At 50.0% G+C, this 12,319-nt stretch overlaps 1 protein-coding gene across 1 annotated transcript in view; it reads right to left on the bottom strand.

Annotated features, from left to right (window-relative positions):
• The window catches only part of UBA2 (ubiquitin like modifier activating enzyme 2), a 73,226-nt gene that overhangs the window by 59,973 nt on the left and 934 nt on the right, over window positions 1-12,319 (bottom strand). The window contains exons 2-4 of the mRNA XM_056525465.1: window positions 8,391-8,474; window positions 8,230-8,300; window positions 5,257-5,321 (exon numbers count right to left, since the gene is read on the bottom strand). Of these exons, the coding sequence (XP_056381440.1) occupies window positions 5,257-5,321; window positions 8,230-8,300; window positions 8,391-8,474 (220 nt within the window). The remainder of the gene's footprint in view (window positions 1-5,256; window positions 5,322-8,229; window positions 8,301-8,390; window positions 8,475-12,319) is intronic.

Below are 12,319 nucleotides of genomic sequence, written 5' to 3'. Positions count from 1 at the left end.
AGCGAGACGAGCAGGGAGGTAGGGGGACCCGGACCCATGAGGGGGTTGACAGTACATCCACGATGTCTGTGCCCCCTCAATCGCAAATGGGAAAACAGTGAACGCTATGTTCCTGAGTCCCAACCTGAAAACAAGGAAAATAAAAGGGAGAGAAAATTCTAACTATACGTCCCTAATCTTAAAAGATAAAAGAGAAATGACCAGGTCTGGAGAACACCAGACCAGCATCTGCCTCCTACAGACACTAAGCTAAAACTGATTAGCTCAGGTGCCTGTAGGCGGGTATATCCTGCTGGGAGGTGCAGACTTTTTTTTGCTACCATAGTGTCAAGCCTCCTAGTGACAACAGCATATACCCATGGTCTGTGTCCCCCAATGGAGCCGATAGAGAAAGATATGTTTCCCTTTAACCACTTAAGCCCAACTGATGTAAATGTACATCCTGGTGCCCTGGTACTTAAATAATATTTTCATAAGTTGTATATCTTGGCAAAACAATATTTCTAAGATACTTCATAAAAAACAAAAAACAAAAAAAAAAAAGATTTTTTATGCTTACCGTAAAATCTTTCTTTCTCGAAGGATCCATTGGGGGACACAGACCATGGGTGTATGTTGCTGTCACTAGGAGGCTCGACACTATGGCAACAAGAGAAGTCGGCTCCTTCCAGCAAAGTATACCCACCCACAGGCACCTGAGGTAATCAGTTTTAGTCCCAGAGCAATAGGAGAAGACCGACAGGTCAAGAGAAAACCACAAACTGTCCGAGCAATCAGAAGAAAAGGCAACTGAACACACCTTCAGACAGATAACTGAAATAGGAACACCAGAAAAAAGTGTGGGAGCTGTGTCCCCCAATGGATCCTTTGAGAAAGAGATTTTACGGTAAGCATAAAAAAATCTCCTTTTCTCTATCGGCTCCACTGGGGGACACAGACCATGCGACGTACTAAAGCCGTCCCTTGGGTGGGTAAGGAATCAGACAGGTGGACGGTTGGACCACCACCGTCTGCAACATCTTACAGCCCAGAGTAGCATCAACTGATGCAAAGGCATGAATCTGGTAGCACCTTGAGAAAGTGTACAAAGACGACCACGTGGACGCCTTACAGAACTGCAAAGCCGAAGCCACGTAGTGGAGGGCCCTGGATGCCACGAAAAACAGGTGGAATGAGCCAAACCCCTGAAGGGTGGGATTACAGCGGTAAGCTCCCAAAAAGAGCAGACCGGATCCACCGAAAAATGGTGGTCGTAGAAGCAAGTTGTCCTATACAACGGCCTTTCGGGGGAAAAAAAAAAAAAAGGGGGTCACACTGCCGAAAGGAAAGTGTGACTGAGAGATAAGTCCGAACAGCCCTCACTACAACCAGGTTGTGGAACAAACGCTTCCAGGGATGAGAAGGGGCCGGACAAGAGGACGGTAGGACGATGTTCTCATTGAGATGAAAAGTCAAAAACCATCTCAGGTAAGGACGGATCTGGACGGAAAACAACTTGTCCTGGTATACCACCAGGAAGGGAGAACGGCAGGAGAGAGCTACCAGCTCTGACACCCTCCTAACAGAGGTAAGAGCAATAAGGAACGCCACCTTCCGGGGAAGGAGGCGAAGATAAATGTTCCTGAGAGGGTCAAAAGGGGCGTCTTGCAGAGCACCTAAGACCAAGTGTAAGTCCCAAGGGAAAAAAGGGGACTGATAAGGAGGGACAGCTTGGTTGTGGCGGGACATGCAGAGGTCCACGCCTGGAGCGCCCCAGAGGTTACAGATCACTGCAAACACCGGATGAAGGGACCACTCGCCTTGGACGGCTGAGGACCGGCTGAGAAAGACCACATCCCAGAAACGCCCGGAATGAAAAGCGCTGAGATGGCCGGAAACCTGAGTTCCGCCCAGAAGGGAATTTCCCAAGAAGCAAGCAAAGAAAGGATTGCCCTAGGCCCCAACATGTTGAAGGGGAAAAGGGCTTCTTGAGGGACCAAGGCGCCAGACTGGCCGGTCCTTGAAAACACCTCCCCAGCCCGACAGACTGGCAGGGAGGGGCAGGAAGGAGCGCGCCCCCCCCCCCCCCCCAGGGAGGAAACAAAGCCACCATAGAAGGGACCGACAAGACTGTCAAGTGACAATGGAGACCTGTCCCACCGGAAGAGAATCCCCAATTGAAGAGGTCGGTGATGAAACTGGGCAAATGGCACGGCCTCCACGGCCACCGCCAACCGACCCAGGACATGCATGCAAAAAGCGAATGGAAACTGGAGCAGGGTGCCAAAGTCATCGGACTCTTGAGAAGAGAGTCAGCCGATTGGTCGGCAGAGTTGAAAGTGGGCAGAGGCCGCGTCGAACTGGAGCCCCAGGAAAGCGGTTGGACTTTTTCCGAATGACCATCCAACCGAAGAGAGACAAGGTCTGGAGGTTGAGACTAAAACTCTCCAGGATCTGGGTCCTGGCTGGAACTCTGATCATAAGGTCGTCCAAGTAAGGAATCACGGAAACAACTGTTGTCCGTAAAAGGGGCTATCACAGGCGCCAGGACTTTAAAGGTCCGCGGAGAAGTGGCCAGACCGAAATGGAGAGCCACAATAGAAAATGACCGTCCGGAACTGCAAAGCGGAGGTACCGCTGATGACCGGAACAATGAGATGTGGAGGCAGGCATCCTTGATGTCCACCGAGGAACGAAAATTCCCCATGAACCAGGGACACCAGCACCGAACGGAGAGACTCCATTCGGGATGGGAAGCAGAAGATGCTGGCTGAGATACTCGAGAACCAAGATTGGGCGAACAGAAATGCCTTTCTTGGGTAACACAAAAAGGTTAGAATAAACCTCGAAAACGTTCCCCTGAAGGAACTGGGACAATGAATGTGCGTGGTCTAGGCATCCCGGAAGAGTAAGAGGCGACCAACCACCCGAGAAAGGTCGGCGGGTGGGGGCAACCCATCAGATCGAGGAAGGCCTACAGGTGCCTGATGGGGCCGCAAAACGTCCTGAACCGATAGCCGACCACCGGAAGGGACAGGTCCGGAAGGAGGGAGCCCTCTTCCCGTGAAGGCGCCCGGCTGGACCCTTTGTTGGTACCCGCAGACCCCGAAGGAGGACTTACGACGGAAAGCGGTTCTGTGAGCCGTATCCAGAGGTAATAAAGAACTCTTTTCCGCCCGACACCTCACTTCCTGAAGGCGGCGTCCACATTCCAGGCTTTAAGCCACATGGAGGGACGGTGGCTACCAGGTAGCTTGTGGCAAAGGCTGTGCATGGAACAGAAAATCTCCAGAAAATAATGCACTCTGAATAAAGCTGTGCCCCAGTCCAAAAATGCTCCTGCTAACCCCAGTTTTTTCAATAAATATAGAAAAAAAAACCCTGTCCAGGCCAGCCCCTGAGAAAAAGTGGGCAAAAAGTGAGGGTCTCCAGAGGTTGCAAGGCAGTACCTAGGAGAAAGGGAATATACTCACCACAGTCAGAAGAACTTACCTAATGAAGTCTTCAGTCAGCTTTCTGTCACCTGCATCACACCGAGCTACCATGTGCGAGCGAGGCGAGCAGGGAAATAGGGGGACCCGGACCCATGAGGTACAACCCCAGGCGCTGACCCTTGGCGAGAGGGGGTTAACAGCGCATATACGCAATGTCTGTGCCCCCTCAATCGCAATGGGGAGACAGTGAGCCGCAGTTCCTGAATCCCCACCTGAAAAGCTGAAAGAAAAAAGAAAGAAAAAACGAACACATCCCTAACTAGGAAAATAATAAAACATAAGACCTGGTCTGGAGAGAACTCCAGACCATGTCCACCTCCTTAAGACACTAAGCTAAAACTGATTACCTCAGGTGCCTGTGGGCGGGTATAACCCTGCTGGGAGGAGCCGACTTCTCTTGTTGCCATAGTGTCGAACCTCCTAGTGACAGCAGCATACACCCATGGTCTGTGTCCCCCCAATGGAGCCGATAGAGAAAATGCTGTTTTCTTTTTTTTATAGAAATCATGGCTTATAAAATCATGGCTTTGTCCAAGCTGAAACACAGGCATGGCCAAAGTCCAGTATGTGAGGGTGGGCTAGTACTCCTGTGCTCTCTTCTGTCTGATAGGACAGGAGAGAGCACAGAGGAGTGCTATCAGACAGGAGAGAGCACAGAGGAGTGCTATCAGACAGGAGAGAGCACAGAGGAGTGCTATCAGACAGGAGAGAGCACAGAGGAGTGCTATCAGACAGGAGAGAGCACAGAGGAGTGCTATCAGACAGGAGAGAGCGCTATCAGACAGGAGAGAGCACAGAGGAGTCCCATCACACAGGAGAGAGCACAGAGGAGTGCTAACCCACCCTCACTTACTGGACTTTGTCCATGCCTGTGCTTCAGCTTGGACAAAGTCATGATTTCTATAAAAAGAAAATAATTTTTTTTTTTTTATAAAGTACATTAGAAAGATTAATGTTTTGTTAACATGTACAACATATAAAAAGTTTTTGTATCTGACAGTGCCCATTTAAAGTACCTGGATGTACATTTATGTTCTGAGGGGCACTCTGTCTATGTAGTCAGCGCAGAAGCTACGCTCCCTTCATAGACTGAGTGACAGGCGCTATAAGCAGCCATGCACTCACAGTCCATGAGAGACATTGGTGATCCTGCCTATATCCATTATTAATTCCTTAAGTGCCGGGATTAATAGCGATCACAGCAATGACAGTCCCTCTGCTTGACTGTCACCCCTGCAACATATATGTTGGGGGTCCAGTCAGTTTACAAGCCTGCCGGAGGGCCCCTATCAGGACATAAAAAAATTCACCCCCTTTTCCAATTTAAAAATAGATAAAAAAAAAAAAATTTAAACATATTTTGAATTGCAACATGCGGAAATGTCTGAACTTTTAAAACATAATGTTAATGATTCCACACAACCCTGTATACAGATAAATACAAAAAATAAAATAAATAGAAGTCACATAAGAAAGGTGAATAAAAAGTGTCATTAAAAAGGACAATTGGCCATGCAAACAACAAGCCTTCATATGGATCCGTGGATGAAAAAATTAAAATTATGGCCTTAGAATGCAAGAAGAAATAAAACTAAAATGCTACAATTTAAATTGGTTGTGTCCTAAGGGCAAATGAGCTGTGCCATTAAGGGGTTAAAGGAGTCCACACTGGCAGTTCTGGGACAAGATGTAGCAACACCACATAGAAGTGCAGATCTCTATAAAATTCACCCGGAACAGCCAAAGTATTAACTTTCATGTGGATATCTCTGGAAGACAGTACCTCTGTTGTCCAAGGCGTTCATCACCAGAGTGAATTTCCTGAAGAATTCAACATCGTATTCAGCACTGCAAACAAAGAAAAATCACAAACAGGTGAACGATAAATATACAACTACAACATGGATTCACACTACGATATCACTCTATGGCTGCCGGATCCGGTGGGGGGTGCGAAAACCGGATGCTCGCGTATCCCAGCCAGACCTAGCCCGTATCTATTTCATTTCAATGCGCGTCCGGAGTCAAATGGTGACTCCGGTCGGCTAATTATTGCCCTGTATCCGGTTTTCTGACCGGGCTTAAAACCGCGACTCCGGTCGGCTCATTGAAATTAATTAGATACAGGCTGTAGGGCTGCAGCTAACGATTATTTTAATAATCGATAAGTTGTCAATAATTTCATCGATTAATCAGAAAAAACATCAATGGCCATATTAAAAGTTTCTAGCATGTGACGTGACCAAACAGCAGCAATTTCGGAGTTTTTTTTTTTTTTACTTTAACGTCGGTTGCTGTACAGGATCATTATTAAATGATCCTGTACAGAAACCAGAGTAAATTTGATATTGTTGCAAGGGTAACAATCTGAACTATTAAAATAAAATGTTAATGATTTACTAACCTTTAATTTTAATAGTTCAGACAGTTACCAATGCGGCAATATCAGATATGTAAAAAAACCAAAAAAAAAAAAAACTTTTTTTGTATAGCAAAAGGAGGAGCTCCAATTTTTATTGGTGGAGCGGTTTATTTCCCTTTTATTTTTTTTATATAGCGCTTCTATACACATGGGGGTATGTGCAGACTGCAGAGCGTTGCACCCGACCCATATCAGTAGTCCAGACTCTGTAGTACTACAAACACTAGGATGCAATGCTCTGCACATACTACCATGTGTAGCAGTGTACATGTACTACATACACACCGCTTTACCCATGGGGGTAAGTGCAGAGCATTGCATCCTTGTGTCTGTACTACAGGCACAAGGGTGCAATGCTCTGCACATACTCCTCATAGGTAAAGCGGTTTGCACAGCACACACTTTATTAAGTAGGGCCATTATATAACGCCCCTCCGACGCCCCCTGTGCCATTATATCCCCTCCCCCATTATATCCCCCCCCTCTGATGCCCCCTCTTTCAATATATTCCCCCATGCTCTGATGCCCCCTCTTTCATTATATCCCCCATGCTCTGATGCCCCCTCTTTCGTTATATCCCCCCCCCAGATGCCCCCTCTTTCGTTATATCCCCCCCCAGATGCCCCCTCTTTCGTTATATCCCCCCCCCCCAGATGCCCCCTCTTTCGTTATATCCCCCCCCCAGATGCCCCCTCTTTCGTTATATCCCCCCCCCAGATGCCCCCTCTTTCGTTATATCCCCCCCCCAGATGCCCCCTCTTTCGTTATATCCCCCCCCCAGATGCCCCCTCTTTCGTTATATCCCCCCCCCAGATGCCCCCTCTTTCATTATATCCCCCCCCCAGATGCCCCCTCTTTCATTATATCCCCCCCCCAGATGCCCCCTCTTTCATTATATCCCCCCCCCAGATGCCCCCTCTTTCATTATATCCCCCCCCAGATGCCCCCTCTTTCATTATATCCCCCCCCCAGATGCCCCCTCTTTCATTATATCCCCCCCCAGATGCCCCCTCTTTCATTATATCCCCCCCCCCAGATGCCCCCTCTTTCATTATATCCCCCCCCCCAGATGCCCCCTCTTTCATTATATCCCCCCCCCCCAGATGCCCCCTCTTTCATTATATCCCCCCCTGATGCCCCCTCTTTCATTATATCCCCCCCTGATGCCCCCTCTTTCATTATATTCCCCCTCCTCTGATGCCCCCCGTGTCATGATATTTCAGCCCAACCCCTTCCCCTCTCCTGTACCACATTATTACCAAACCTCCCCTCCTCTCTGATCCCCTGCTACCTGCCCTCCGCCCCCACGTGCGCTCCGGCAGGCTCAGGGACTCGGCGATCATTGTTGTTACTGGACCACATCCTCGGTCCGGACAGAGGTGCGCGCAACGAGTGACGTCATGGCACGTGCCTACGCCGGGACCCTGTCATCCTGCGCGGTTCGCTATAGGCTGCAGAGCACAGCTGCTGCCTATAGGAGTTTAGTTACAGGGCAAAATCGATTGCCCCATTATATTTGAATTCCTCAGGCATTTGGCCCTGCTTGCCCGAAGCAGCGCTAAATGCCTGAAGAATTCACCTGCCCGGCGCCTGGAACTGCATGTCCCAGGCGTCGGGCGCTACAATTTCCACAGTGACTCACTGTAACTGAGGATGCTGCGGGATTTTCGGGACTCACGCCTGACCGCAGCAGCCTCCTGGCTGCGTACAACCAATTAGGCGATTATTCGATAACGGGATTCATCGACAATAAATCCTGTTTTCAAATGTAATCGATTATATCGATTAATCGTTGCAGCTCTAATGGGCCGAGTCCCGCTGGGATACGGGAGCGCTTCGTTTTTGCTCCGGCCCAACTGGATCCGGCAGCCATGGAGTGAAATCGTAGTGTGAACCCACCCTATGGAAGACACTCAGCTGTATTACATCATTTCCTGGAACATATACATTTCAGTGTCAAAATCATAAGAAATCAGACAAGAGTAACATTTAAGGGCCAGCAACATTGTAGCAGAGTACTGTAGCTAAATTGCTGATAACAGAACATATTGCACCTAGGAGTACAAGAGAGACTACACACTCAATTTCTTATATGTACTATTAGAACAAATAGATGTCAAAGAGGAAGCCTACTTCATTTTGGAATCCTTTCTAATATAAAAAGAGTAGAAGGACGCTACAACGATTTGGTGACACCATATGTGGACAGTTTACACCAATGATAAATTATGGTTTAGGATCCAGCAAACAGACATAAAATTCATTCAGTTAACTACTGGGGAGCAGCCTCAGGACAGGGGTGCTACTATGCTGCCAGTTTCAGTAATGACTTACTTCATGATGCTGTCGTGATAAGCAGTGATACTGGCCCCGGGACAGAACTGCAGGACGCTCTCCTTGGCCACCTGAGAATAAAACATAAAGAATAAAAAACAGCAATTGACTAAGCATTGGGGATACAGGTCATATACCCATAGAAACAGCAGTCCCATTACCTGCGCCTTTGATCGTCCAACATGTTTCTTCTGGAACAGAAACTGACGATTAAGGTTACTGACATCAATTGTATCCAGATCAATCTAAAAGACACAGAAAATAGATGGTATTATAGAGAAGCTGCAGGGAGGAGTGACACTCTGGGGAACTGATAACCAGAATTAGCGAGAAGGCAGATAAACCCAGATATTTGCATAAAGGAAACCTGTCTTGCTTTATGTTGCCCAATCTGCAGACCGCATATAATGGGTGCGATAGGATCCCTTTAAAATGAAAGTCAAACCCTGAGATGTTCTACAGCAGTTAAAGGTCATCCTCTCTGGAATAGGCTGGGTTCACACTACGTTTTGTCCCATACGGGAGCGCATACGGCAGGAGGGAGCTAAAAGCTCGCGCTCCCGTATGTGACCGTATGCGCTCCCGTATGTCATTCATTTCAATGAGCCGACCGGAGTGAAACGTTCGGTCCGGTCGGCTCATTTTTGCGCCGTATGCGCTTTTACAACCGGACCTAAAAACGTGGTTGACCACGGTTTTAGGTCCGGTTGTAAAAGCGCATACGGCGCAAAAATGAGCCGACCGGACCGAACGTTTCACTCCGGTCGGCTCATTGAAATGAATGACATACGGGAGCGCATACGGTAACATACGGGAGCGCGAGCTTTTAGCTCCCCCCTGCCGTATGCGCTCCCGTATGGGACAAAACGTAGTGTGGACCCAGCCATACACAGCAGACGAGAAATACAGTATGGGGGAGATTTATCAAAACCTGTACATGGAAAGTTGACCAGTTGCCCATAACAACCAATCAGATTTCTTCTTGTATTTTTAAAAATGAAAGAAGTGATCTGATTGGTTGCTATCGGCAACTGCTCTACTTTTACTCTGCACAGGTTTTGATAAATCTTCCCCTATGTGACCAATGTACAATATTACATGTTTTTGCAGAGGGAACGTACTGAACCGTATGCATTGACTCTCCATTGAAAACCGTATGCCAAAAGATACATAAGGTGTCCGTTTTGCATCCTGTACGATTTTGTCAGTTTTTTTTCCCGTACCCAAAACCGTAGTCTACCACGGCTTTTGCTCCAGGTGAAAAATCGTATTGAAACGTATAAAAAAAAAATTTAACATGGGAGTCAATGGGAACCGTACAGAACCTTATGTGCGTACAGTTCCATCCGGTTATCACCATATGGTTTTTGGCTTTGCACAGTTAGAATTTCAAACAAGTGAAACTTTATTCATAATGGAATGAAAAGTAAAAATGTATGCGTTTTTTTCTTAAAAAAACAGATGCAACCGGACATCATTTTTCAAACCGTACACGGATTAAAATTTGTACACACGTTTTGATACAGTTTAGTCCGGTTTTGAGGAATCCATTTTTTATTCAAAAACCTGATACGGGAACTGTATTGCAAAAACGTGGTTTTGGGTACAGGAAAAAAACTGACAAAACAGTACAGGATGCAAAAGGGACACAACCTGATGGTGATCATACTCTGCACTGCCTGTGGGTGTCTGTTAGGGCAGTGGCCTCTAGCTCTTTGATCTGCTGCCCCCAGGTTTATATCATTCCTCATATCATTGCACAGTTCTGTGATTGCAGCAGAGAACATAGTGATATTTGTGCAGAGCTCACGGGGGAGGCATAACACGTACAGGTACTGTCTCCTCATGGCCCTCCTGGTTCTTACTCTCATACTGTGGCCCATAATACGTCAAAACAGTAACAATATTACAGGTTTTTGCACGGGAGGGGGGTGTTACTCTGCTACACTCTGGGGGAGTTGCTAGCATCACACCCTGTCAAGACAAGGGGCTAGCCAGTCCTCAATGCTCTGCCGGGACAAGGGGCTAGCCAGTCCTCAATGCTCTGCCGGGACAAGGGGCTAGCCAGTCCTCAATGCTCTGCCGGGACAAGGGGCTAGCCAGTCCTCAATGCTCTGCCGGGACAAGGGGCTAGCCAGTCCTCAATGCTCTGCCGGGACAAGGGGCTAGCCAGTCCTCAATGCTCTGCCGGGACAAGGGGCTAGCCAGTCCTCAATGCTCTGCAGGGACAAGGGGCTAGCCAGTCCTCAATGCTCTGCCGGGACAAGGGGCTAGCCAGTCCTCAATGCTCTGCCGGGACAAGGGGCTAGCCAGTCCTCAATGCTCTGCCGGGACAAGGGGCTAGCCAGTCCTCAATGCTCTGCCGGGACAAGGGGCTAGCCAGTCCTCAATGCTCTGCCGGGACAAGGGGCTAGCCAGTCCTCAATGCTCTGCCGGGACAAGGGGCTAGCCAGTCCTCAATGCTCTGCCGGGACAAGGGGCTAGCCAGTCCTCAATGCTCTGCCGGGACAAGGGGCTAGCCAGTCCTCAATGCTCTGCCGGGACAAGGGGCTAGCCAGTCCTCAATGCTCTGCCGGGACAAGGGGCTAGCCAGTCCTCAATGCTCTGCCGGGACAAGGGGCTAGCCAGTCCTCAATGCTCTGCCGGGACAAGGGGCTAGCCAGTCCTCAATGCTCTGCCGGGACAAGGGGCTAGCCAGTCCTCAATGCTCTGCCGGGACAAGGGGCTAGCCAGTCCTCAATGCTCTGCCGGGACAAGGGGCTAGCCAGTCCTCAATGCTCTGCCGGGACAAGGGGCTAGCCAGTCCTCAATGCTCTGCCGGGACAAGGGGCTAGCCAGTCCTCAATGCTCTGCCGGGACAAGGGGCTAGCCAGTCCTCAATGCTCTGCCGGGACAAGGGGCTAGCCAGTCCTCAATGCTCTGCCGGGACAAGGGGCTAGCCAGTCCTCAATGCTCTGCCGGGACAAGGGGCTAGCCAGTCCTCAATGCTCTGCCGGGACAAGGGGCTAGCCAGTCCTCAATGCTCTGCCGGGACAAGGGGCTAGCCAGTCCTCAATGCTCTGCCGGGACAAGGGGCTAGCCAGTCCTCAATGCTCTGCCGGGACAAGGGGCTAGCCAGTCCTCAATGCTCTGCCGGGACAAGGGGCTAGCCAGTCCTCAATGCTCTGCCGGGACAAGGGGCTAGCCAGTCCTCAATGCTCTGCCGGGACAAGGGGCTAGCCAGTCCTCAATGCTCTGCCGGGACAAGGGGCTAGCCAGTCCTCAATGCTCTGCCGGGACAAGGGGCTAGCCAGTCCTCAATGCTCTGCCGGGACAAGGGGCTAGCCAGTCCTCAATGCTCTGCCGGGACAAGGGGCTAGCCAGTCCTCAATGCTCTGCCGGGACAAGGGGCTAGCCAGTCCTCAATGCTCTGCCGGGACAAGGGGCTAGCCAGTCCTCAATGCTCTGCCGGGACAAGGGGCTAGCCAGTCCTCAATGCTCTGCAGGGACAAGGGGCTAGCCAGTCCTCAATGCTCTGCAGGGACAAGGGGCTAGCCAGTCCTCAATGCTCTGCAGGGACAAGGGGCTAGCCAGTCCTCAATGCTCTGCAGGGACAAGGGGCTAGCCAGTCCTCAATGCTCTGCAGGGACAAGGGGCTAGCCAGTCCTCAATGCTCTGCAGGGACAAGGGGCTAGCCAGTCCTCAATGCTCTGCAGGGACAAGGGGCTAGCCAGTCCTCAATGCTCTGCAGGGACAAGGGGCTAGCCAGTCCTCAATGCTCTGCAGGGACAAGGGGCTAGCCAGTCCTCAATGCTCTGCAGGGACAAGGGGCTAGCCAGTCCTCAATGCTCTGCAGGGACAAGGGGCTAGCCAGTCCTCAATGCTCTGCAGGGACAAGGGGCTAGCCAGTCCTCAATGCTCTGCAGGGACAAGGGGCTAGCCAGTCCTCAATGCTCTGCAGGGACAAGGGGCTAGCCAGTCCTCAATGCTCTGCAGGGACAAGGGGCTAGCCAGTCCTCAATGCTCTGCAGGGACAAGGGGCTAGCCAGTCCTCAATGCTCTGCAGGGACAAGGGGCTAGCCAGTCCTCAATGCTCTGCAGGGACAAGGGG

This window comes from Hyla sarda, chromosome 6 (assembly GCF_029499605.1).
Source record: "Hyla sarda isolate aHylSar1 chromosome 6, aHylSar1.hap1, whole genome shotgun sequence".
Taxonomy (NCBI): domain Eukaryota; kingdom Metazoa; phylum Chordata; class Amphibia; order Anura; family Hylidae; genus Hyla; species Hyla sarda.
The sequence above is the reverse complement of the archived record's forward strand: the minus strand, read 5'-3'. Positions and strand labels throughout refer to the sequence as shown.